General features: G+C 46.6%; 9 protein-coding genes across 9 annotated transcripts; 6 read left to right on the top strand and 3 right to left on the bottom strand.

Moving 5' to 3' along the window:
- Nucleotides 1–1,284: 1,284 nt before the first annotated feature.
- On the bottom strand, nucleotides 1,285–2,903 carry FOMMEDRAFT_136829 (uncharacterized protein; the record flags this gene model as incomplete). Its single annotated transcript, XM_007270977.1, has 2 exons — nucleotides 1,285–2,394; nucleotides 2,901–2,903. 2 exons carry the CDS (start codon nucleotides 2,901–2,903, stop codon nucleotides 1,285–1,287), a joined length of 1,113 nt encoding a protein of 370 aa, XP_007271039.1.
- Nucleotides 2,904–3,048: 145 nt separating this feature from the next.
- FOMMEDRAFT_96121 (DUF1793-domain-containing protein) lies at nucleotides 3,049–5,712 on the top strand (the record flags this gene model as incomplete). The annotated part of the gene is made up of 13 exons (XM_007270932.1): nucleotides 3,049–3,258; nucleotides 3,371–3,550; nucleotides 3,617–3,725; nucleotides 3,793–3,947; nucleotides 4,007–4,122; nucleotides 4,176–4,353; nucleotides 4,415–4,656; nucleotides 4,730–4,872; nucleotides 4,937–4,999; nucleotides 5,058–5,131; nucleotides 5,190–5,251; nucleotides 5,317–5,461; nucleotides 5,509–5,712. The coding sequence occupies 13 exons, from the start codon at nucleotides 3,049–3,051 to the stop codon at nucleotides 5,710–5,712; spliced, it is 1,881 nt and encodes a 626-aa protein (XP_007270994.1).
- Nucleotides 5,713–7,076: 1,364 nt separating this feature from the next.
- Nucleotides 7,077–7,892, top strand: FOMMEDRAFT_143047 (uncharacterized protein). The gene is made up of 3 exons (XM_007270976.1): nucleotides 7,077–7,174; nucleotides 7,234–7,283; nucleotides 7,340–7,892. The coding sequence occupies exons 1-3, from the start codon at nucleotides 7,116–7,118 to the stop codon at nucleotides 7,585–7,587; spliced, it is 357 nt and encodes a 118-aa protein (XP_007271038.1). The 5' UTR covers nucleotides 7,077–7,115; the 3' UTR covers nucleotides 7,588–7,892.
- A 298-nt stretch (nucleotides 7,893–8,190) lies between these two features.
- Nucleotides 8,191–8,749, top strand: FOMMEDRAFT_95889 (UBC-like protein; the record flags this gene model as incomplete). The annotated part of the gene is made up of 3 exons (XM_007270916.1): nucleotides 8,191–8,338; nucleotides 8,410–8,566; nucleotides 8,635–8,749. 3 exons carry the CDS (start codon nucleotides 8,191–8,193, stop codon nucleotides 8,747–8,749), a joined length of 420 nt encoding a protein of 139 aa, XP_007270978.1.
- Nucleotides 8,750–9,368: 619 nt separating this feature from the next.
- FOMMEDRAFT_23438 (uncharacterized protein) lies at nucleotides 9,369–11,653 on the top strand. Its single transcript, XM_007270850.1, has 4 exons — nucleotides 9,369–9,667; nucleotides 9,721–9,796; nucleotides 9,846–10,011; nucleotides 10,064–11,653. The coding sequence occupies exons 1-4, from the start codon at nucleotides 9,421–9,423 to the stop codon at nucleotides 11,558–11,560; spliced, it is 1,986 nt and encodes a 661-aa protein (XP_007270912.1). The 5' UTR covers nucleotides 9,369–9,420; the 3' UTR covers nucleotides 11,561–11,653.
- Nucleotides 11,654–12,257: 604 nt separating this feature from the next.
- Nucleotides 12,258–13,784, top strand: FOMMEDRAFT_170846 (uncharacterized protein; the record flags this gene model as incomplete). Its single annotated transcript, XM_007270975.1, has 1 exon — nucleotides 12,258–13,784. One exon carries the CDS (start codon nucleotides 12,258–12,260, stop codon nucleotides 13,782–13,784), a length of 1,527 nt encoding a protein of 508 aa, XP_007271037.1.
- Nucleotides 13,785–13,911: 127 nt separating this feature from the next.
- Nucleotides 13,912–17,813, bottom strand: FOMMEDRAFT_170845 (DUF1793-domain-containing protein; the record flags this gene model as incomplete). Its single annotated transcript, XM_007270974.1, has 18 exons — nucleotides 13,912–14,750; nucleotides 14,805–14,843; nucleotides 14,899–15,058; nucleotides 15,109–15,168; nucleotides 15,222–15,261; nucleotides 15,318–15,464; nucleotides 15,520–15,652; nucleotides 15,708–15,769; nucleotides 15,825–15,898; nucleotides 15,963–16,019; nucleotides 16,083–16,225; nucleotides 16,285–16,520; nucleotides 16,576–16,756; nucleotides 16,812–16,927; nucleotides 16,995–17,149; nucleotides 17,204–17,312; nucleotides 17,370–17,546; nucleotides 17,598–17,813. The coding sequence occupies 18 exons, from the start codon at nucleotides 17,811–17,813 to the stop codon at nucleotides 14,084–14,086; spliced, it is 2,772 nt and encodes a 923-aa protein (XP_007271036.1). The 3' UTR covers nucleotides 13,912–14,083.
- Nucleotides 17,814–18,711: 898 nt separating this feature from the next.
- Nucleotides 18,712–19,127, top strand: FOMMEDRAFT_161403 (uncharacterized protein; the record flags this gene model as incomplete). The annotated part of the gene is made up of 2 exons (XM_007270973.1): nucleotides 18,712–18,944; nucleotides 19,004–19,127. 2 exons carry the CDS (start codon nucleotides 18,712–18,714, stop codon nucleotides 19,125–19,127), a joined length of 357 nt encoding a protein of 118 aa, XP_007271035.1.
- A 36-nt stretch (nucleotides 19,128–19,163) lies between these two features.
- Nucleotides 19,164–23,068, bottom strand: FOMMEDRAFT_170844 (DUF1793-domain-containing protein; the record flags this gene model as incomplete). The annotated part of the gene is made up of 18 exons (XM_007270972.1): nucleotides 19,164–19,997; nucleotides 20,050–20,088; nucleotides 20,144–20,303; nucleotides 20,354–20,413; nucleotides 20,467–20,506; nucleotides 20,559–20,711; nucleotides 20,772–20,904; nucleotides 20,961–21,022; nucleotides 21,082–21,155; nucleotides 21,219–21,275; nucleotides 21,331–21,473; nucleotides 21,535–21,770; nucleotides 21,825–22,005; nucleotides 22,061–22,176; nucleotides 22,239–22,393; nucleotides 22,448–22,556; nucleotides 22,615–22,800; nucleotides 22,853–23,068. 18 exons carry the CDS (start codon nucleotides 23,066–23,068, stop codon nucleotides 19,352–19,354), a joined length of 2,766 nt encoding a protein of 921 aa, XP_007271034.1. The 3' UTR covers nucleotides 19,164–19,351.
- Between the last annotated feature and the right edge of the window lie 1,933 nt (nucleotides 23,069–25,001).

The following is a 25,001-nucleotide window of genomic DNA, read 5'->3' as shown; positions in this document are numbered from 1 at the left end:
GAGCATTTTCTCTCGTTGAGCACAGTGACAGACATGATCTTCAGAAAGGTAGACACTGCACCAATATTAGGTCGATAGCGTCGCCTTGCAACAGTCCAATTCCTCCGCGCACATCACACGCAGGTCTCCAAAAATACCAAACTCAGATCTCCTGCCAATGTATGGGCGGCCGTAACTACTAACATTTTATCCTCATGCCTACCTACCATTGGACGGACTGTGTACTCAGAGACTTCCATGCCTGCATATTGTCTTCTATTCGGGCTGATGTGACAGCTGAATGGCATCCATATGCATGATAGGAGCCACACGAGTTCTATTTCTGGCGCCGAGTCGGCTAACTTTCAAGACTCCTCATTCGAAATTGGCTTAGACACATTTCTGGTTCCTTGCCTTTCGGAAACCAATTTGCAGAGTGTGCTGAACGGTTGTAGTGATGCCTTTACTTTGACAGCTCCCATCTATACTGATGTGTTGATGTGGTGTTCAAACAGAACACCGAGGTGTACAAATGCACCACCGGTATTTGACGATTAAGCCACAATCAAATCTACGTGTCATGATAGATTGGTCTGATTCTGCATAACACTGAGGTTCTGGACAAGCAATCTGAGAGTTTTGTGAGGTTGGCTACAGTTTCGTACCCTGGTCAAACAACACCTGATAGACTTAGTAATTGTACAATGAGGCAGCTATGTCAACATTTTCACAAGACACCCTCACTAACTCGCTTCTTACGAATTAAAAGGAAATATTTCACCCCAGCTGTGTGCAAGAATCTACTATAAATAGTACAATTATGTAGTATCCATTGTATTCTCATGCTCTACAACCTGTCGCTCGGTCCAAAGTACTGTTGCCAACAATGCACAGTAGGTCATTAATGCATAGTAAGCGTTCAGGAGAGATAAGTGGAGGCCAGAGCTGTGCGGCAGCACACAGCAACCTTGGGATGATGAATCAAACCGGAAGGAATGGAAGACAGAAATTGATAGCTTGCAAAGAGATATCGAGAAGACTACATAAAAACGGATTACAGTTGGCCAACTTCTGCCATCTTATGATGATGGCTTTGAAGTAGTCTCATAGAACATTGATGCAATATTAGGGAGTCCGCCAGCGCCAAGATGACCGGTTGAATATTTTTTAACCATGTCTTATTTTGCGACTTGGCTGGTTTGAATGCATTGGACCATTCCTTTCTTCTTCTCGTCCCGTTTTGGTGTTGAATAATTGGATTCTCTGTTCCTTGCTTGTTGCTTTTGGTTGCAGACTCCATGACTATTATTCCGAACTACTTTTCCAATTGATCTTATAATATGCGTATTCGACCTCGACAGCACGGTCGCCATGTACCATTCGCAAGTCAGTATCACTGTGTGCATCGCAGGAGAACTGCTCCTGATCGACGATTACAAAAACGGGGTCTGGGATGCTGTCTCCAAACACTTGGTTCACTGTGCTGGACTCGGCAGAGTGGGTGTGACGGAGAGGAATGACAAGGTGGAAGTACGCATTAGGTTGGAGGAGTTTCTGCAGGCATCCTTTGATCCAGACGGCGTGAGTGCTCTCGTAGACAATATCGGCACCGAGGACGAGGTCGAAAGTTCCAAGCGAGCTATCGGCCGATGCACTTGAGTATGAAGACCAGTCGAGAGGAACGACGGAAACATCCACACAAGATGTATTCGTGCTTGGAAAAGTTGAGCCAACATTTGAGCGTAGATTGTTCAATATTGATGGGTGAAAATCGGACAGAACTATTTCCGTGCGTACATGTCGGAGCTCCAGGAGTTTCGCGACGGTCAGTCCGACGAGTCCTGTCCCGGCTCCAAGTTCAATTATCCTGAATGGTTCTCCCATCTTTTTCCGGCTCCCGTAGAGGGGTAAGCCGAACCGGTCGGGATCTTCGAGAATCATATCCGCAATTACGCATGCACCGCCCCAGGTTTGAGCACCAACGGTACCGTAATCACCATTCTCTATAGGTGCATCCCTTAATTTGAGCGACACTTCCTCTCCTAATGGTGAGGGTCCAAATGTATAAGAGCGGGTGATAGGCCCCGAGGAAGCAGTTCCAGCACAAGCTGCGAGGAGGGCAGCAGCGTCTTCGACTAGACATTCGCGAGCCTCGCTATCGAGTTCAGTCAATATTAGGTTGTCACCGCGAGCTACAAGAGCGGTGAGCCAACGAATAGCATGCGATTGTTCAAAAGCATCTGCTCGAATAATTTTCAAACGGTCAGCCGTTTTGGATTCCTTCGTGCCTAGGCTAGTCAATTTTCTTCGTCGAGAGCCTCTGACTTCAGGATTGTACAGGAAACGGAGATATTTAATGCATGCACAAAGATCAGCTAGAGGCGTCGATTGAATGTGCTTGATCGATGGCAGCCGCTGCGTCGGAGTGCACGGGTCATCGGAACTTGATAGCAAGAAACATCCAGGCATCTTCATATAAATCCGTGAAGGGAGGAAGAGCTCAAGCTTGATTTGAAGACATCCTTGTTCGAGCGCGGTGAGATGAAAGATTAATTGTTCAAAAACGTTAGCCAGCATCTGTGGGCCACGTGATATCTTATTACCCGCCAAGCCTTCTTGCCTATTATCTCTTCATATGAATCAGTCTTCTGTAACAACTATCAAATTGCTGTTTATTCCTGGCTGCTTTCTTTTCCAACAACTGCTCTGTGCATTTAGTGAAGCAAATGCTCATGTTCATTCATAGTGAATACTGGTATTCAATGGTCTAGCTACTCGGAGAATCTTCTTTGGGAAACGCTAACATATGGGGCAATCATGATCAGTTTTACTGTGATATCTGGTAGCGATAAATTGATAGATGATGCGACGGAGCTTTCTACGAGTCTGACGGCGGTCTCATGACTAGATGGGCCAGGTACCATGATTTGCTGTGTTTTGGCGAAGCGATCTATCGTTGGTTTTTTACATCAAAGTCGACGATGTTGTCAGGAACTTGCGATCTTATAAAAACTGGCGTCACTTGGGCGCCCTGTTCTCCCTTTCCTCCCGAAGTCGAGCGTGTCCGTAATGTTGTGCACCGTTGCTCGATTAGCGGCCATCGCATTATGTTTGGAAGGGACTTTTGCTCAAAACGGCCCTAGTGCCTGGACAGCGTCACCTTTCACTCCTCCTGCCTGGCCACTTGCTGTCCGCTCTCCGTATTTGAATAGCTGGCTCTCGCAAGGAAACAATCCAGCCTCTCTAAATACTGAATGGGCTGTACAATGGTCTGGTGGGGTAAGCCTTTATATTCAAGCCTTTCATCATTCTGGCGGTTGGCTGGCGCAGATTATTCGCCGTGCAGGGCTGGTTACATTTGTATTCATCATTCTCAATCCTTGTCTTCTAGATTACCGGCTGGTATGCGTCCGCTGTAGTCGACGGACAAGCCTACAAACTATTGGGCGATGCTGCCATCCCGACCGTAAACGCGAACCAGACTGCAGTTGAATTTACGGCAACTCGTACTTCGTTCATTTTCACCGCTGGACCCATGCAAATCAATGCATCATTCTTGAGCCCTGTTGAGGTGAGCATATCCGCTTTACATGACGATAATATATTCACACCTTACGTGTGCTCATGCGATCTTTAGCCAACGGATCTAGTTCGCCAATCCATGCCGTATAGCTACCTATCCATCTCTGCGTCTTCTACCGACGGCAATTCTCACTCTTTGCGATTATATTCGGACATTTCTGGCGGTATGCGCCGTTCAAAATCCATTTCTGTTAGAGAATCTCGCTGATAGAGAACTCCATGTGATTGTAGAGTTCATTGCGGGAAATGTATCCGATATAGCGCAGTGGTCGTCCAGTGATGAAGGAGAATACATTGTCCTAAGTATGCAACTGCAGGCACAGCAGAAGTATGTGGAAGTCTCGAATCACCCACAAGATGCCACGGAGTACTACGCCTTCAAGAAGGTCAGGGAATCTCATGTGAGATGGAATATTTGGCTCACTCTACGTGACTCTGTTAAAAGATATCGGGGACGACGACATCATGGGCAATAACTACGGATGTAATTAATCGTGGAACCGCTGCGAACGGTACTTCACTAGGGAACAAAGTTGATACCAACTTCCGCGGAGTCGGAGAGTGCGTTTTTTTTTGCTCTTGATATACTTGGCTCATTTGACATACGATGCCAGTAATTGGCCTGTCCTGGGTATTGCTGTGGATTGGCAGAGTGTCCAATCAATGTCGCAGCCCGCAGTATGGGCAATCGCCGTTGTTCGAGGTCCGTCGATACAATATCGCACATCTTCTGGTTCGTTGGAAGATCGTTATCCCTACTTCTTGTCCGCCTATGGCGATGGAGCGACTGCTGTACGCGGGTTTTGGTATTTTCTCTTGGTCTCAAATCTGACTTCCTTTGTTTTCCCTCTAGGCCAAAGGCTTCTTAGATGACTTCTCTCGTGCACAGTCAGCCGCAGCAACATTGGATGCGCAACTTCGCAATGCTGGCAAACAAATCTCATCCAACTATGCAGATCTACTCGCACTCGTCACGCGGCAGGCACTGGGTAGTTTGGACATCACACTTGCAAAGTCTGGTGACGGAAGCTGGAATAGTTCAGACGTGAAAGTGTTTATGAAAAACATGGGTGGTATTGGGTCCGATGTTAACGGGTAAGTCGTGTCCCATTGTTTCCTCTCCGTTGATTTAATGCCAACGTTTCTGTTTACGCAGGACAACCCTTAGTGTCAACACTGTTGATACACTGTATGCCGCGTTTCCACTTTTCCTATACTTGAACCCGGAGCTTGGAGGGTATCTTCTGTCACCGCTTTTGGAATACCAGGACTCAACTGTATACACTTTAAATTATGCGGCAATGAATATTGGTATGTCCCCACGTAACACCGAAACGCTTTTCAGAAATCTCTAATGTAACGCAATTTCGCAAAGGATCCTCGTATCCGAATGCCACTGCGGACGACTTAACAAGTACACACGACTTCGGCATTGAAGGTGAATAAACAAATTAACTCCATAAGTACTTGACCCATTGAAAAAAATGCGAGCGTAGAAACGGCCAATATGCTCATTATGACGTTGGCCTATTCTCAAAGATCTGGGAACGGGACGTTCATCGGCACGCATGTGAGCTCTGCACCGTTCTGAGAGTATGGCCTTTCCTTACTAACTTGCGTCGATGCAGTACGCATTGCTGAGAAAGTGGGCAGAATACTTAGGAAACAATACGCTGACGCCTTCAAACCAGTACGTCCAATCGCACTGCGCACATAATTTGATATACTCTGGTCTTATGCTGGGATGTTCTGCAGGAGATCGGCTGATTCATTTGTTCTGACCGCCAACCAAACGAATCTTGCTCTAAAGGGTATCATTGGAATCGCGAGTATGGCAAAGATTTCCGAGATAGCTGGCAACAGCGATGACCAGAAAACATTCAATGCCAGTTTCTTCGCTGTATACTCTGAACGAATCTTCTCATGCTAACTCGCCGTCTCCTATAGGATACGGCTTTCTCGTATATATCGCAATGGCAGAATGACGCCGTCGCTTCAGATAATTCGCACATCAACTTCTTCTACGGCAAGACAGATTCGAATGGCTTGATTTACAATCTATATGCGGACAAGCTGCTTCAACTGAATCTCGTCTCGAGCTTCGTGTACGATGCTGCGACTGTCTTCTATAATAGCGCGGGTGGTATGTAGATTGTTCGTGACATTTATCACCTCCTCACGTTAGCGAATAGGAAACGCAACCTACGGTCTGCCATTGGACAGTGGCGATCCGGATCGGAGTACAACGCGTACGCATCTCTAGCGTGTGTATAAATAATCCTACTTATCTTGACCACTCAGAGGCCATGATATTCTCTGCCTCAACTGTGACCAATCCGTCTACACAGGACGCAATGGTGTCCCAGCTACACAACTATGCAGCGGATAACATAAACGGAACTGTATTCTCAACGACGTACGACCCTTCAACTGGAGAAGTTTTCAGTCCTGATCATTCAGGGAAAAACAGGTGTGTCTGAATCCTTCAATACAGAGGCGAATTTGTTCATTGATCATTTATTATTAGTCCTGCATCTGGAGCAATTTATTCCTTCCTTGCTCTTAAGTATGTATTGTCTGTTCGTGTTCTGGTTACTTGCACTCACGAAACTACAGCACATCGATTAAATCTGTGAGCATACCGTCGAACCAGGGCGGTGGCTTAAGCGGCGGTTCAAGTGGAGGTTCGGGTTCAGGTTCAAGCTCAGGAAATGGCTCTAACTCAAACTCAGGTGGATCAGGCGGCTCGGACTCATCGAGTATCGGAAAGGCAGATTTCAGGACTCTGGCTGGGAAAACCCTCACAGGGATTATCGCTGTTTCTGCTCTTCTTTCTATCTTCTGAGCCATGGGAATCTAAGCTTGATTACGCTGGAAGTCAGGAACGCGAGATTGTGGTTTCGGTTTTACATGCCTATGAGGTAGACTGCGTGGACGTAGGGCGTTCGGTAGGAGATGTGGTCGATACCCGTAGGAAAGAGATGATTATATCCTTTCCTATTCGAGAAGGAAATAATCTTTCCTTTGAACAAGTCAAACATGTCTAAACCTTTCGGTAGACACTGGATTCCGGCTATATTTCTTTATTCATCCTTCTTGTTATGCTTATTTAACCAGTAATCTATTGTTTCCGTCCGGGTGTTCTCTGCTTGCCTTGTTTGCGTTTTTTAGGTGTTACTATTGATATTCTCGTGGCTGTTATGGTGGGCGTGTTCTGTAGTAATTTAAATTAGGAGGCATTAAAATTTGATTTTATACACAAACTTCAAAATATGGACGCGTTGAGGTTTGTTGGATCACGTGTGTCTGTCATATTGGCGAAGCACAACTACTTTACTACATTCGCCCCCAGTTTGTTCAAGTCTTCCACCATGATTTCCTCGTCAAGTTCGCAAAATCTATTTGGCTTTCCTGCTTCATCAAGCACCAACCTATACACAAGCAGCAGCCATGGGTCAATGTCATTCCCGTCCTCGTCGGGCGTCTCATTGGCTGGTCCCTCACAAATGACCATCGACCCGTATTCGCCAGAAAAGTTCAATGACAACATCAAGATGGCGATAGGCTACGTAGACCTCATCTCCAGGCTTGCGCAGAGCACAATAGACGGAATGTATGTTGTGTTCCACTGCCTTTTCTCAGAACGTGTGTCTTGATTATATTTGTACGTAGAGAACAAGTATTCCACGCATCCCCGGAATCAAACCATCTTGAGGTGTCGAGTAAGTGCATACAGTATACACCACCACTTCTTGTACAATTAATGCATTTCATCTAGAGAATCTGGAGATGCTCCGTCAATACATCGAAGGGCTCACTGTTCACCTCGCCTCATCTGGAGTTGGTGCGCTCCCTATTATCACATTTCCTGGAGACGGATCTGCTCCAACGATACCAAGCGAAGCGACCTTACTAGAGGAGACGTCAAAGGCTGTTAATGTTCTTTACGCACGCCAGAAGCAGATCCAGGAGAATAGCGGAACCGTTGCAAGCCTTCTGTCTGCTCCCGAGAGTTCTCGTCGTTGAACGTCTTTCGGTATATTGGACACCGTTTCCTTCTGGCTTTGTTTGACCTTGTTTGTTGTGTGGATATCTAACTTTGGAACGGAATAATGGAGTACATCGTTGGCTATGATTACGATAACTTCCATATCCGCTCAATGTTAGCGTGTTCCAGGCTATACAGTGGTCTTCATGGAGTCAAGATGGACAAAACGTCCAAGCTTGGTCGTTATTAGAATTCAGCACAATCTTGGAATAACGACTGGAATTGGAACTTGTACCATACTCAACTACAAAGCACTTGTCAGTTCTAGTATGTACCGATATTGTAAGCATGTTTTATGTATCTGGAATTCGTATGTTTGTGTGTCGTTGCAGCTGGGGGCAATTAGAAATCACGTGAGCGCAAATGTCTACATGAGCCAACCGTTGTGAATTGTACACAGACGTCTCTCCTCTCTCGTCATCTTGTAGTTCTTCCCGTACTTTGCTTTTGGCTCTCTCCTTACATCCAAAGAAAGCTATCTTTCCGAGTTTCTCAAGCTCTTAGTAATACTCGACCCAACTCTGTGACCAAACGGTGAAGACACGTCTAGCCACAGTCAGTTCCACTTCCAGGGAATCGCCATGGATGCAGAAAGGTCATTGGCTATGTCAGAAGTAGCAATGGAATATTCGGCGTTGAAGTTTAGTGATCACTGTCCGAAGGGGATGTATATTATCCCATCTTCTGAATCCATTCTGGCGTGGGATGGAGTCTTGTTCGTTCATCAAGGTATACTACTTCTCTCTACCTTATATGCTGCAGGAAACTGTATTGACAGGGAATACCTTGTGAACTGCTAGGATACTATGCGGACTCAATATTGAAGTTTCGCATCCGATTTCCGTTTACGTATCCCGCTCGACCGCCAGCAGTCACATTTGTTACCGACGTGTTCCACCCGTTGATCTCACAGGAAGATGGTACTCTCAACATTGGGCCACGGTTTTCTCCTTGGAAGTACGTATCTATCCATAAGTTACAATCTGGCGCAAACTACTACTATGTCTGACTGTTCATGTCCTCAGACCAAAACAAGATCATGTGTTCCAGATGCTACACTGGATCAAAGTTATCTTCAAGAAAGAAACCCTCGACAAAATTCGGGAGAGTGATGTCGTGAACAGAGAAGCATTCAGGTAAACGTCACGTTTTGTTGTTAAGCACAATCCAATGTTAAAATACATCTCCCCACAGACTGTGAGTTAGGTCATCGTCACCATCCCTCACTGTTCGCTAGTTCATATCATTTGCATCAACCCACAGGTACCATGATTCTACCCAATCGTTTTCAGCTCTTGCGACGCAGTCGGCCATGCTGTCTCTGACTGCCCGGCCTTGTTTGAGGGTGCACCGAGGAAGTCGCAACTGCGCAGCTCCGAAATATTATTCCGCGAGCCTAGGGATGAAGACCTCGACCCTTTGCGGACACAGATAGGGTTTCGTCCTTGGACTAATGGCGACGAAGCCGAGTCACGATGACGGATAGTAGACGAGATTGGTCTCTCTTTCCGTTTGCACACCGACGTTGTCCCCGCAGCAATCCGGACTGTTTGCTTTTTCCTTTATGGCTCATGTATTGCTAAGATCTTTTCTTGTATACGTCACTGGGCATTTTTAATCCTGTCGAAATGTACAAAGTAGTTTCGGAACTCGGACGGGGGACATGTTTGCTCGCAAATCACGAGATCGTGTATTGATAAGGCCCGAATTGGAATTGCGTCTGGTAATTGAGTCATCGGTAGCCGGACCCACACCGCTATCCCCCGTCTCCGTCTTCACGACGGCGGCGGCTTACACACTCATTCTCAGCAATGACAACAAACGCGCGCCTTGCAGAGGTGCGTAGAAGACCTGGAAACAACGAGCAGGGGCAGGACAAGCCTCCTGTTGCCACGGGTGCGAAAGGGGCCCAGAAGAGATCGAACAAGATGACGGGTGGACAGTCTCTCAACCATCTGCTTAACTTCTCTTTGCCACCAAGGCAGAGCCATGCCTTTCAGAGCTTACCGAGGCGGAGCAGGAAGACTGCGCCGGGCTATGGTGTCTGGAATAAAGAGAGTGAGTACGATAAGGACTATCTGGCGCGACGTGATTGCTGACTTTGGACCCAGAGTTCGTCAATGCTCAGTACCGGTTCGTCATGAAGCCCTCTGGCGACTACACTGTCCACTTCGCAGACCCAGATATGTAAGTATCTATTTTTTATATGATTTTACTCGATTAATGCGGGATATAGCTTCTTCCAGTGGCAGGACATTCTCCAGGTTATCATACCGCGCACCTCGGCTTTGGCATCGGCGGCTGGCCGTCAAGAAGAGGGTTTCGGCCAGGATGAAGGCCATACTACGTGCCCTATCTGCTTGTCTCCGCCTGCTGCTCCCAGGATGACTAAATGCGGACACGTTCGTTCTTCGCTATTCATTCTGTTGTCTGCCAGTCTGACATACTTTGCAGGTCTTCTGTTACCCATGCGTCCTTCATTATCTCAGCACATCTGATCATGCAAAGTGGAACCGCTGTCCTATATGCTTCGATTCGATTAATGAGAAGCAGCTCAAGTGCGTGAAATGGTATGATGAGTCAAGTACCCAGATCGATGTACAGGAGACGTCCCACGAAGCATCGTCTTCATCTTCTCAACTAGATGTTTCTGGCGATTCGTTCAAACCAGGTTCCACGCTACGCATGCGCTTGATGGAGAGACCTCAGATAACAACGTTAGCTTTACCAAGATCACGAACGTGGCCGTCTGATGTCATCCCTTCGCACCAGGCACCCTTCCATTTCCTTCCGGACGTTTTTAGATTCTCACGATTTATGCTGGCGACACCTGACTATCTTCTCTCGCACCTTTCACATGATCTGGATGAACTTGCGTCCGAACGACGCATTCTCGCGGGAATGAAGGATGATTTGGGTGTGAGCTTCATAGACTTGGCTGAGTCGAAGGTCAAGCAACAGATGGAGAAGGCATCTGCGCTTGAAACTCAAGAGTTGAAGGATGCAATATCGCGAGCAGAGCAAACTTTGCGCGATATTGAACGAAGTTACGAGGATCGGAGAAGACGACGTGCTGAGAGGGAGCGCGATCCAAACAATCAGGACATAGGTTCAGTTCCGGATGCATGGCTAGCTGTTCAAAGTAATACACCTAAGCCCACATCTACGAATCGCGGGCAGCGACCTCGGCGAAATTTGAATCCTCCTCCTCCCTCGACGTCAACGTATTACTTCTATCAGGCTGCTTCTGGTGCTCCTATCTTTCTGCACCCACTCGATATCAGGATTCTTCTCGCTCACTTCCAAAGTTATTCCGCGTTTCCTGACAGCATCTCGGTACGCGTCGATGCGTCATCTGAGGGCTCTGTTGATGCTGATTTGCGTCGACGATGCAAGTATCTTGCCCATATGCCTGAGAGTGCAGATGTCGTCTTCATCGAAGCAGATCTATCGTCGGTTGTGAGTGAAGAGACGCTTCGTGGATTCGAGGCACCACTTCGAGCACGTAAAGCGAAACGTCGCGAACGAGGCAAAAAAGAGGATCGAGCTCGTGCACGTGCAGAGGAGAGAGAACGTGAGAAGTTCAGGCTTCCCGTGGCAGGTACTCCTCCAAGCCTTCCTCCAAGTGCTGGTGTCGATTATGATCCGGTTGTATCGACTCCACTTGAGCGCCCTCCTTCGCCAGAGGAGATTGTGGTAGAGGTGTCACCACCACCCACATCGTCGGAATCGACGCAGTCAGGTGCTTGGGGACAACGAAGCTTCGCATCCGCTGCCCAGGGTGGACGTACTCAGAGGACCCAGCAAACGCAGGCTCCGCGAGAACCTTCAGAAGAAGATGAGTGGGATATTGATGCGGCTTGGCATGAGATGCAGCACGGAGGCGGTGGGCGGAGGAAGAAGTCTAACAAGATGGTTGTGATTGGTGGTAGTGGCGGACGAAGGCGATGATATAATAATAATACTTTTCTTTCTTAGTGGATACAGATCACGACACTTGTAACAACAGCATATAGTCAGGCAAATGCTAGTGGTTGACACGTGCATTCGACTTTTTATCTTGAAGACGACAACGGTAACATTTTCCACATCAAATTAACTTAAGCTTCCAATGATCGTCACTAACTGGCCTTTACTTTCGAGATAGGCATTCTTTCTATTTCACTGACGAGTGTTGTTTTAGCAACGCGGTGAATACATCGTGGATGCCAGATAAGGTAATTCTTGTGTACCTTTGTTTTCCCGTATTTGGTTCTGGACATTCTCATTAAAAGTTCCTCAAACGCCTTGGATACATTCACCCATCTTCACCTTAGCCAAGCTAGTAAGGGTGAGTGAAGCTATATTTTACACCGTTACAGAAATTTGTGACGTATTGCATTCCATTATCAAGGTCAACGGCGCTTAGGCAAACCCTGAACGAAACAGCCTTTCTAAAATAGGTTATTGGACGCTTTGACCTAAACTTCACTCTGTGGCTCAGGCCCAGTGAATGATAGATTCATCTAATCGTCTAAGCGTCTTCGTGCTTTGACACTTTTACCGAGTCACGATTTAATATTACTTGGAAGAGCCAGGATATTTTTATAAAGCGCAGCAAAGCCCCCTTCGTTGAGCCACTTACTTCAGCCACTTTCTCTCAACCACCATGCCCCCTACTCAGTCCAACTTCACTCAAATCGCTCAAACCATTTGCAAGAGAATCTCAAATGTCGTCTCGGATAGCATCTTTGCACTACAGCTCGTATATTGGCCTTCTAGAGAATATACGGGCATACAGCACCTCCCTCCTGAAATTCTCATGGAAATATTCTATTTCTGTCTTCCGTCGGAAACGTTTCCTGAACCGCCCTCGATGCGTGCGTTACCGCTGAACGTTGCGAGTGTGTGTAGGTCTTGGAGGAGATTGGCGCTTTCGCTGCCGAAACTTTGGTCGCGGTTTAAGTATTCGCAGGATGGATGTATCCGACGGGTTTGGGACGAGTATGCTTATGGGACGCTTGGATTGTGGCTTGAGAGATCGCGGAATAGGTCGCTTTCGCTTACCTTGGGGAACCAGTATCGAGAATGGATGAAGGCCAAGAAATGCGAGAAGATGATCAAGTACGAGAAGGAGGATAGCGAACTCTACAAAGAGATGTTCAGAAAGGTTCTGGATCAACAGAGAAGATGGAGACATATTCGAATAGATTATGACTTCAACGACCCGGAGAACGTTCTGGAAATGGAGATGTCGCATATGCCTGTGCTCGAGAGTTTGCATGTTCATTTACCAGTGGAGACGACGGCCGTAATCATCAACGTTTCTCGGTCACCGCGGCTACGATCTCTTGAACTCTCGTGCGCATTCACGCTCACCACAGGAAAAGGGATGCTTACGAATTTGGAAAGGTTACATCTGGATTATGGATGTCGGTATCTCCGAGCAGCACCATTACGCGTAGACGATATCTTGATGGTCATCCGCAAAGCTCCCAACCTCAAAGAACTCTCCGCAGTCGTATGTGGTGGAGTCCGAAAGGACGAGGCTAAGGCAATCAAACAAATCAACCTGGAAGCCCTTCGTAAACTCGCATTGTCATTCCCAGAAGGAGACTGTGCAGCTGCCAAGTCCCTTTTGGATTTATTTGTTCTTCCTTCGTTACGGAGTCTGAGGATTGATCTTCGCGGTGGAGGATATCAACTTGGTTTACCTGCTTTACTTACGCGATCGAAAGCGTCGCTTAAGACGTTTAGGATAAAGACCTACGCACATCCCCATGATGAAATCCTCCGCTGTCTACGTCTCAGTCCTGACTTGGTCCACCTTACGATTGAAACAACAGGCGATCCAAGAAACCTAATCCGCGCACTTACCATCAACCCCGCACTCTTCTACACCCAACCCCGAAGTCATAGTCAAAATCAGAACCAAGATGAAGAACAGCCTCGGAGGAACATCTGCCCAAAGCTCGAGACGCTCCAGTTCTGTAATAACGATATGCGGTTCTTCTTCGTTGAGTTTGCGGACATGATCGCCTCGCGTGATCGCAACGTACCTTCAGAAGGGAGGAAGCGGTTGAGGGAGGTGAGAATGAGACAGCAGGATACGTGGTTTATGGAGCAGGATGAGATCGTACAAAAGAGTATAGAGAAGGGGCTTAGATTGGTTGCAATTGATAATTGGTACCGATGAACTAAAATCGCCACCCTTCACCTGATTTACTTTGTCTTTCGTGAAGTCGAGTGTACATATATTAGTCTGGTGTTTCAAATTCAGATCGCACATAATCTTACATCGGTTTTTTTTCTTTGTTATTGCGTGGATTTCCACTGTAAAACGAACGACAGTCATCTTGCTATTAAATAGAACTGTCAGCGTCGTACAATGTCCATGCAGATCCCGAAAGGAAAATGGTATCACAAGAAAAAAACGCGATATCTACGAAAACAAATGCATACACGAGAAAAATAAATAGGGCGGGGAACGATGTATTATCGCGAACCCAAAGCTTGAAGCCTTTGCAGTTCGTCCTCGTACGCCGGCGGTGGTGCCGCCAGACCTTCTCTCTCTTGCCTAATCTGCTCGATCTCCTGCCGTAGAACTTCCACTTCAGCCCTCCAATCACCCTGTCGTGGGTGGTTACTATGCGGGTTTGGCAGCGCACTAGATGACAACGTGCTCGAGCCTGCCGTGCTTGGCGGCGCTTCGGACACGCTAACATTTGTCCCACACACTGCACCTCTACTTTCCCATTCTTTTGCAGATATGGTCCGAGTGCCGGAAGACGTTGGAGCAACGTTCATCGAGCCAGTTACGTTAAGGAAGGAACCACTGTCATCAGTATACCGATGCGTATACGGGGTAGTGGTCAGTTCCGTCATTTGCGAGGGTGCCGACGAATCTTGCGGATCGAGCACAAGCATGGAACTGGACGGGAAGTTCCCAGATGGGAATCGATCAATGCGATCCACGCGGTTATACTGGCTGACCGACTCTTGGTGGCTTCGACGACGACGACGATAGAAGAATATGCTTGCGCCAATAATCCCTAACAGGCCTACAACTCCGCCGACAGCACCTCCGACGATAGCCGCCGTATTTTTTGTACTGTTGCCGCCTCCGGCTAGACCTGTCACCGAGATTGACTTAATAGGTAGGCTAAAATAGTATATGTAAGTCTCGAAGTACTCGCAAACCAAGCACAGAACTCACTTCAATGCTAAGTTTGCAAAAGTTGCTCCTATTGCTGGGCTACGCGACAATTGTTGAGCACGTGATTAATCAACCAAAAAAACTGTATCTTTACCTGTTCTCTCCTCCAATCTGCGTTCCATCACGTGGATTATACAGGATTGGAAATGGAAGGTTTTGGGGCAAAAATGCCGATATATACTCATGGATTTGCAAGTGCATCGCATCTCGTATGGATATATCAGAGGTGCTAGCAGCAGCAAACATCATCCAGTCTAATGCCTGATCAGCCATGGTCAAATGGATCAACTTATCAAGATCTCACCAGCACGCGCGACTGATGAAGTATTTGAGAGATCCATTGGAATGCCATAATTCCACTGTGCTGATAAAGAAAAGATGTCAGGGGCGGGAGACGAGTTAATTAGAAACTCGTACAAAGTTGTGACTTGTAAAACTGTGTTTGTGTGTCGTACACCTTAAAGAACATCAGGAAATTTGCCAGAGAACGAAACTTCAGAGGGTCTGTCTCACCGAGCTCGGAATAAGGTTGAGTTGCAGCAGTTTGTCCGCATACAAGTTATAGATCAATCCTGAGTTCATCAAGCCGAAGCTTATCGAAATCTGGGATGAATCGACTGCAATGCTCGTCCACTGCTGTGCATATTGCTGTGCAATGGTCTATAAAGGAAAAATAGTCAGAACACACTTAGTCTGCATCGCGAAATACCCGCACAACGAAATTGGTTTCGTCGGCTGTATGTCCTGTATAGCCGCTTATTTTGGACATAGCGCCAATACCAATGATGCCTTTCAACACAACGTTCGTCTGATTGTTTACAATTATGCCATCCGAGAGCGACGCCGTCCTGCACACCATTTGGTTCAAAAACGGCATTTCAAGAACTCGAAGTAAAGACATACTGGTCCCCAGGATCCATGGTATTATTAACCAGGTAGTTTGCCCATTTGTTCAGGAGGTCGTACTACATTGAGTTTGAAATCAGATCCCAGATGCGGCGATTTAAATGGGATACTTACATGCTGGTTAATGAGACGACTATCACCAGAAGCCTGAGCATGCGCCAAACACATTATGATCATATTCGCAGATTCTGCCAGTTGAAGGGTTAGTTACATTGTGAATAACGATCTTGAACGTTGCTCATGGCTGCGTACGTTCGATTTTTTGGTTATGCCCATTGGCATTCCCTGTGGCATTCGGAAATGCAGGCCCTGTAAAGCAAACAAAATATTCGTCAAGATGACAAAGCACGAAGGCGAAGTCCGGGTGCGTACCTAGGTCCTGTGCAGCATACGGGTTTGTGTACTGTGTACTCTCTTGATATTCCAAGAGTGGGCTCAAGAGGTAGCCAAGAATATCAGGGTTAAGATATAGATATGCAGGCATCGCGGCATACAGCACATCAACAGCGCTTACTCTGATAGTTTCTCCACATCATTCACATGTCTGGTTTCGGAGTAGAACAATATAACTCACCCGCCGGTGCCTATACCACCCATATCGTTCAAAAACGCCTTAACATCCGACATATTGAAATTGCCAGAGTCATCTTTGAGAAGTGTATATTCAAGTCCGCCCATAACTTGCCGCGTCGAAAGACTTAGAATGTCCGCATAATTGGTAGAGACTTGCCCTGCAGCACCGAGAATTTGTTTATCCAGGGCTGTCGCGGCAGTCACAGCATCATCAAAACGGCTTAGAACGTCATTGACCTGCATAGCCAGGCGTTAAATGAAAATGTCGGAATTAGGTAGAGATAACACTAACAACGTCATGAATAGTGGAGAAGTTCGACCAGTAATAGGAGCTTCGCTTCTCGATCTGCACATTTCTGTTGGCGTATTGCACGACTGGATCGCGCACGACACCCAAAGCATACACCACTGGGTCGGTCACAGAGGAAACAGTTCCGAGGTCGACTGCAATGGCTAGGGTGTCAAAATATGGTCTAGATTGCATTCACAATGGGACGAGGTAACGGAAAGGCATGAAGTGTAGCTTACAGGCCGACAGCATGAAAAGAGCCGTCAGATGTCTTTGGAAGAGTTGTGATAGATCCATTATTAAACTGTATGTGCATTTCTGTGTTATTCGCAATTTGCCACGATACACCGTCTGTCTGTAAAGAAAGTCGTTAATAGGTCTGCGTATTTTACTGTAAATCATCATAAAGCAGGTTGATGTACCTTCTTCATGCAATAATACAACGTCCCATCTTGCGGTCGCTCATTGAGTTCTTGAAATGGCAAGGGCGAAGAGGGGTTCATTTGTAAATATACGAAATCGCTCGATTCATTGATCGTCCAGTTCACTGGGACTCCAAAATCACCACCAATAAATTCTACAAAGTCGAAATTTTAGTCAGAATGTCGCTTGCAGTGAACAGCGTGTTCACCTCCCGATACGTCCGAGAAAAGTTGGACACTGTGAGAACCTCCATCATTTGGCTGGACAGTAAGGTACATATACGAAAATGGCATCGATTGCCGAGTAAGATCGGTGGGCTACGGTAACCATAGACATGAGCTATAGAAATTGTGAAGAAAAAGTTCTGCACAGACCTCAATCGGGCTCAGGAAAGTTATATTTACATTGACCGGGCCAAATTGATAAAGATACGATGATTGCGTTGGAGTGAACGTGAATCCTTTTTGAAGATTACCGGCTGGTAAATCGCCTTCACCGAGAAACCGATATGCTGTCCCATCGACTCGAATCGCCCCGTACCATCCCAAAGGCTAAGGGAATGATATGTTAGGGTGGAAAAGAGGAAATTCAATTGAGCGTACAGTAAGACTTCTGTCCCAAGTCCTTGGCCACGCGTTGTTGAGTGGTGCAGAGGCATTTCCATATCCTAATGGTGCCCATACGTTGAGATAGGATGATTTAACGGCGAGAGGTAATGACGGAGGATTGAATGGTGTAGCCGACCAAGCAGTCAATGGCGGAAGCTGAGCGACACAGCTCGTAGTGAGGAGAAGAAGGGCAAGGAGCGCAAACAGCATTATGCGTGAGGTTTATGGAACATAAAAACGCAGAAAGAAAGGTGGGGCGGCTATAGACTAGTCGTAGTGAAAAGTCGCGAATGAAGGACGGGAAGGAGAATGAGAGGCGTGTTAGCAGCCTCGTTGCTCCAAGATTCCAGAGAACTGTGTTCGTAGCCGATCATGGCATTATTGTGATGGGCGGTGTCCAGTTACTGAGTTAGCGTTGTTGGCCTTCGGCTGATAAGCGACATCAGCGCCGAAGATCCTCACATCTGAGCCTAGTACGAGTACTAGTCTAACAACGTCATCTGTGTCAGTGAAAGGCTCTTTGCAGCAAATTGGGTTCATACACTGGGGCGCATACACAAATTTGTGGAAGCAAAAAAACACATAAAAGTGCTTTTGCCCGACATGGTTTCGGGACTGGAACGTAGATGTGGCACACCGATGGCTATCTGGTGTTCCACACGTGCTTTCCGTATTACACATGCAATTGCAAAGGGAAACGAATTTGAAATGCAAATATGGTACCTTCAAGCATGAACATAATACAGCTAGAAAAGTCGCTGAGACTCATTATAAAGCACCTTGGAAAGGTCGATGCATCAATTATCCATGATGTAAAGACAGAAGTGGCTAGGCTCTCTATTGAGAGCACCAGCATTCGCTATGTCTTGAATGAATTAGACAAGCCGATGAAGAGTCATAGAAACTATGCCAAAAGGGAATACGGTGCAAGTGCAACCCACTCAACTGACAAGCGCCCGTTGTTGAACACGAGGCACAAAGCACCTTCTTTCCATATATAGAAATAAATTTCAAAATTTCAAAACGTCCGATCCCTTTCTCAGGTGGTGGGCAAAACATTGAGCATTGAACACATGCTCCATTAGTCTTCACAAACATTGGAGGCAAGATGCTTCCAAATCCCGTGTGGCTATCCGCTTCAATCTTGACGAGGGTACTAGGCCACTCAGCAATCTATCAAGCCAATTCAAAAATAAACGCGCCTGGCGCCTTCCCGTGTTCCACAACAGATGGAAGAGGGCCAACTTCATCTGAAGTGATGCTTAATGCCATGGAGATCCGACTTTGTTCTTTACCTGCTCCTATTTCATCCGGTCTTCATCGATGGATAATGGTGCTCAAGTTTGCCTACAGATGGGAGACCACGAATCTGTCATTAAGGAAGACTACGTTTTATCTAGTCTTACGAGGCTCCCGTACTTGTATCTTCCTCTTCCCCCTCCCTCTCCTCCGATTGGTCAGGCCCTTACAGACGAGACTCAGAGGCGAGTGCACAGCCCACCGGCAGCAGTGCCAGTGCTTTGATTCCCGGCAGTAAGATGTAAACAGAGTAGTGCAAATTAGAAACAGAATTAGGTCAATCCTGTCTCGGAAGGCTCGATGCGTTGATCCCCACACTGTAAAAACAATATACTCTACTGAGAGAGCTGGTAATTTGCTTTCTCTCAGGCGCATTAGGCAAGTCAATGCCGGGCCATAGAAAGCATACTGGAAGGGAAGAAGAAGAAATGGAACAAATAGACGATGCGTTATCGCGAACCCATAGCCTGCAGCCTTCGAAGTTCGTTCTCGTACGCCGGCGGTGGTGCTACTAACCTGTCTCGCTCCCGCTTAATCTGCTCGATTTCCCGCCGCAGAGCTTCCACTTCAGCTCTCCAATTACCCCGTCGTGGGTTCATGCGAGGAGGGTCTGGTAGCGGGTTAGGCCCCAACGTATTCGAGCCTGTCGAGCTTGGCGGCGCTTTGGAATATTTCCCACACACCGCGTTTCTACTTTCCCAGTCTTTTGCAGACACCGTCAGCGTGCCAGAGGGCGTTGGAGGAGCAACGGTCGACCCAGTGATATTAATGAAGGAGCCACCATCATCGACAGACTGGTTTGTATACGGGGTAACGGTCAGTTCTGTCATGTCCGACCGTGCAGCCGAATCCGGCGGATTGAGCGCGAGCAGGGAGCTGGGTGGGTAATTCCCGGATCGAGTGCAATCGACGCGGTTGTACTTGCTGGCCAACTCTTGATTGCTTCGACGACGGCGATAGAAGAATATGCCTGCGCCAACGATGATTAACACACCCAGGGTGGCCCCAACAGCACCGCCGACGACAGCTGCTGTGTTTTTTGCATTATTTCCACCTACAGGTGGACCTGTCACTGAGATTGACTTAATCGGCAGACTGAAATGGTATATGAGTCTCGAAATATTCTGGAACCAATTGCGGAACTCACTTCAATGCTAAATTCGCAAACGTGGCTCCTATTGCCGGGCTTTGTGACAAATGCTTAGTGCTCCGACCATCAATAAGGAAGAACGTATCTTTACCTGTTCTCTCCTCCTATCTGCGTTCCAGCACGTGGATCATATAGGATTGGAAACGGAAGGTTTTGTGGTAAAAATGCCGATATATAGTCGTGGATTTGCGAGTGCATGGCATCTCGTACGGATATATCAGTTGCGCTAGCCGCAGCAAACATCATCCAGTCTAATGCCTGATCAGCCATATTTAAGTCGATCAGCTACTCAAGGTCTCACCAGAACGTGTAACTGATGAAGTGTTTGAGGTATCCAAGGGAATGCCATATTTCCACAGTGCTGGTGACGAACAGATGTCAGGGACGGGAGACAAATCAATAAGGAACTCGTACAAAGCTGTGACTTGTAGAACTGTGTTTGAGTATCATACACCTTAAAGGATATCAGAAAATTAGTTGTACAACGAAACTTCAGAGGGTCTCACCGAGCTCGGAATAAGGTTGAGTTGCAGCAGTTTCTCCGCATACAAGTTATAGATCAATCCTGAGTTCAACGAGCCGAAGCTTATCGAAATCTGAGAAGAACCACTGCCAGCTGCAATGCTCGTCCACTGCTGTGTATATTGCTGTGCAATGGTCTACGAAGGGAAGGACGATAATCAGAAACGTGCTTAATTCACCTCACAAAATGCACACACATTAAATTTGGTTTGGTCGGCCGTATGTCCCGTATAGCCGCTTATCTTAGCCATAGCGCCAATGCCAATGATGCCTTTCAGCACAACATTTGTCTGATTGTTTGCGTCTATAGAATCTGAGAGTGACGCTGTCCTGCACACCAGTTGGTTCAAAAAGGGGTATCTTAAGAAGTCGAAGTAAAGACGTACTGATCTCCAGGAGTCATAGTATTATTAACCAAGTAGTTAGCCCATTTGTTAAGGAGATCATACTATTTTGAATCCAAAAGAAAATAAGAGAAAGGCACAGCGTGTGAAATGGAGCACGTACGTGTTGGCTAATGAGACGGCCGTCACCGGAAGCCTGAGCATGCGCCAAGCTCATGATAATCATATCCGCGGAATCTACGTTTATTAAGTCAGACGTACTGGAGTAAGTGGTCTTGAACGTTACTCATGGATACATACGTTCAATTTTTTGGTTGTGCCCGTTGGCATTTCCCGTGGCATTCGGAAATGCAATGCCTGAAGAAACAAATTTATCAAGACAAAGCACGAGGTCAAAGTACAGATGGCATACCCAGGTCCTGCGCGGCGTATGGATTCGTGTATTGTGTACTCTCTTGGTATTCCATTAGCGGACTCAAGAGGTAAGTGAGAATATCAGGATTAAGATATAAATACGCAGGCATCGCGGCATACAACACATCGACGGCGCTTACTCTGAAAGTTTCAATGCATTACTCGCATGTCTCGGCTGCAAACGTAGAACCGTTTAACTCACCCGCCGGAGCCTATACCACCCATATCATCGATAAACGCCTTCACATCCGACGCATTGAAATTGCCAGAGTCATCTTTGAGAAGTGTATATTCAAGTCCGCCCATGACTTGCCGGGTGGAGAGGCTTAGGATGTCAGCATAACTGGTTGAGACCTGCCCTGCGGCGCTGAGAATTTGGTTATCCAGGTTTGTCGCGGCAGTCACAGCATCATCAAAATGGTTTAAGACGTCATTGATCTGCATAATTGGCGTCAGAGGAAAATTCGGGAGCCAGGTGAATGTCACACTAACAACGTCATGGATATTGGAGAAGTTTGACCAGTAATACGAACTTCGCTTCTCAATCTGCACATATCGGTTGGCGTACTGCACGACTGGATCACGTACTACACCCAAAGCGTACACCACTGGGTCGGTCACAGAGGAAACAGTTCCGAGGTCGACTGCAATGGCTAGGGTGTCAAAATATGGTCTAAATTACGTTCACTGTGGGACAGGGTAATACAATAGTGTGGAGTGCAGCTTACTGGCCAACAGCGTGAAAAGTGCCATCAGATGTCTTTGAAAGACTGGTAATAGATCCGTTATTAAACTGTTCGCGCATCACTGTGGCATTTGCAATTTGCCAAGATACGCCATTTGCCTGTAAAAGAAGTAGATGAACCGCATCGTTTACCACAATTATCTTGAACCAAGCCGATGTACCTTCTTCATGCAATAATACAACGTCCCGTCTTGCGGCCGCTTATTGAGTTCTTGGTATGGCAAGGGCGAAGAGGGGCTCATTTGTAAGTACACGAAATCGCTCGATTCATTGATCGTCCAGTTCACTGGCACTCTAAAATTACCACCAATAAATTCTGCAACGTCGAAATTTTAGCCAGAATGTCGCTTGCAGTGACCAGCGTGTTCACCTCCCGATACGTCCGAGTAAAGTTGGACACTGTGAGAACCTCCATCGTTTGGCTGGACGGTGATGGACATGTACGAAAATGGCATCGATTGTCGAACCAGGTCGGTGGGCTTCGGAGACGATGAATAAGGACTGTGATAGCTATGGACAAAAAATGCCACGACATACCTCAACCGGGCTCAGGAAAGTTATATTCACGTTGACCGGACCAGTTTGATAAAGATACGATGATCGCGTTGGAGTGAAAGAAAAACCTTTCTGAAGAGTGTTGATATTGGCAGCTGGTTTGTTTGATTCACCGAGAAACCGATATGCGGTCCCGTCCACACGAATTGACCCGTACCATCCCAAAGGCTAGGGAGAGTTACATGTTAGAAACGGAAGGATAAAACCTGGTTGAACGCACGGTAAGGCTTCTGTCCCAATTTCTCGGCCATGCATCGCTCAGAGCTGCAGAGCCATTTCCGTACCCTAATGGCGCCCATATGTTGAGATATGATGACTTGACCGCGAGAGGCAATGACGTAGGGTTGAAAGGCGTAGCCGACCAAGCAGTCAATGGCGGAAGCTGAGCGACACAGCTCGTAGTGAGGAAAAGAAAGGCAAGGAGAGCGGATAGCATTATGCTCGAGATTTAGCGGAACATGAGAACGCAGAAAGACAAGTGGAGGCGGCTGTCGTACTGGAGAGAGCTTGCGGACGATGCACAGGAAGGAGGACCAGAAATGGGTAAACTTTCGTTGCTCCGAAACTAGGCCAGCATCAGTCGATCATTGAAATGAAATGATCATGATAGACACCTGATAGTGGCCCTAGACGAATACTGGTAAGCGGCATCAACATTTATCTGACCCAGAACGGGCTCCGTTTGGGTCTAAAATGTCATCTATCCTTTATTGAAAAGATCCCGAAGAGACAAATCGGGCTTATAGGCCGGGCTCTTAAAACAAAAATAGCGGAAACAGAACACAATGGTTTTGACCGACATGATTTCGACATGGTTTTGGAACGAACGAAAGTCATCGATGTGGCGGCACACTGACGGCTGTTCCCCGCGGGCTTCATGTATTTTCCCACTCCCACGTATGGCAATTGCGAATTTGACATCTGATTTCGGGACCTACAAAATAGTGCACTTCTGTGACCTATCTTTACAGTAAGCGTCTTGGAAAGCTCTATGCATCGATTCCCTGCGATATGCATTGACATCGCTCTGAGAGTACTAGCTTTTTGCTGTCTTAAATAAATGGAGGCTACTAGTAATGCTTATACTTGCTGTGATCTAGTGACTACTTAGTCTCTCATTAGGCGACTCGGCAGTCTATCAACTCGAGCTCAGAAACAACAACCTTGGCGCTTTATGGCATTCCAGAACGGATAGGAAAGTGTCAGCTTTGCCTAAACTGATACGTAGTGCCATGGAGATTTGATATTGCAACTCATACGCAGACTGACTGCGCTTGGAATATTCGATCTTCATCTACAGTCTGTCTACTGGTTAGACAGCGCAATATTGTCACTGAAGAATTCTGCAGTCCTCCAAGTGCTCTAGTCTTCTGCTTTTTCTATTTGCTTCTTTCTTCTCTCTCTTTCACTAATCACTCAGACATTTAGTAAAGAGCTTCTAAGGCGAGTACATGGCTTACTGGTGTCAAAGCTATTGCTACAGTTTCTGGCTGAAGTGTCAGCAAGTTGCATTTGTATGCATCTCAGAATTAGACTTCGGTCAACTCAACCCTTTCCTTTGGGTCGGCCATCAGGGCCAGATACTGAATCCCTGACTCTAGTGAGGGCACCAGCCATTAGATGAACAGCTATCTCATGAAGAGCAATACAAGTGTGCTGAAATAGAATTAACTAAAAGCAATTCACCAGTAAGTGCCATATCCACTATGCAGAATTTAGTGCTTCCTTTCGGTGTATAAAAGAAATATTAAGGAAGGCAAAAGCTGATTTTTGACACTCTTACGTTGAATTGGGTCGAGAACTGTGGGCTATATATATTCTACTGAGCGGACCATCCTTGACCCAGTGAAATTATCGATTTTTCGTCAACGGTACAAGTGGTATGATTCGAATATTCATTGTGAATGTTCTGCCGGAGCGCCCCATATAGTCACCGAGGAACGTGCACCGTACACTCGGAAACAAGTTTACGTTCTTGCACCCGCTGGAACTCCAGTCGGATCGAGATAACACCGATCAGAGCAGTTGTTGCATGTTCCGTTTAGGAGTTTTGGAAACACTCGTTTTAGTTTCACAACCCTGTGGCGTAAGAAAAGGTGTACTAGCCAAAGACCGGAGATTTAACCAAGAACATGATATATGTATAATGTTTGCCATTGTTAAGTCAACCGAAAAAAGTACATCTCTATTACTGTCATTTTCATAAATATTGTCACACGCGCGATTCGTGATTTTCGTCACACTAAGTACACTCAAATACAAAATCTATCATAACTCAACTAATACTTAACCAAATTACATGATCTAAGTTGTAAAAATTATACTTTTAAAGTGTCTTTCATATTCCAGAAAAAATAAAGTAAAATGAG

The sequence above is a fragment of the Fomitiporia mediterranea genome, assembly GCF_000271605.1.
Source record: "Fomitiporia mediterranea MF3/22 unplaced genomic scaffold FOMMEscaffold_15, whole genome shotgun sequence".
In the NCBI taxonomy this organism is placed as follows: Eukaryota; Fungi; Basidiomycota; class Agaricomycetes; order Hymenochaetales; family Hymenochaetaceae; genus Fomitiporia; species Fomitiporia mediterranea.
This window is presented reverse-complemented; position numbering and strand designations above follow the sequence as displayed.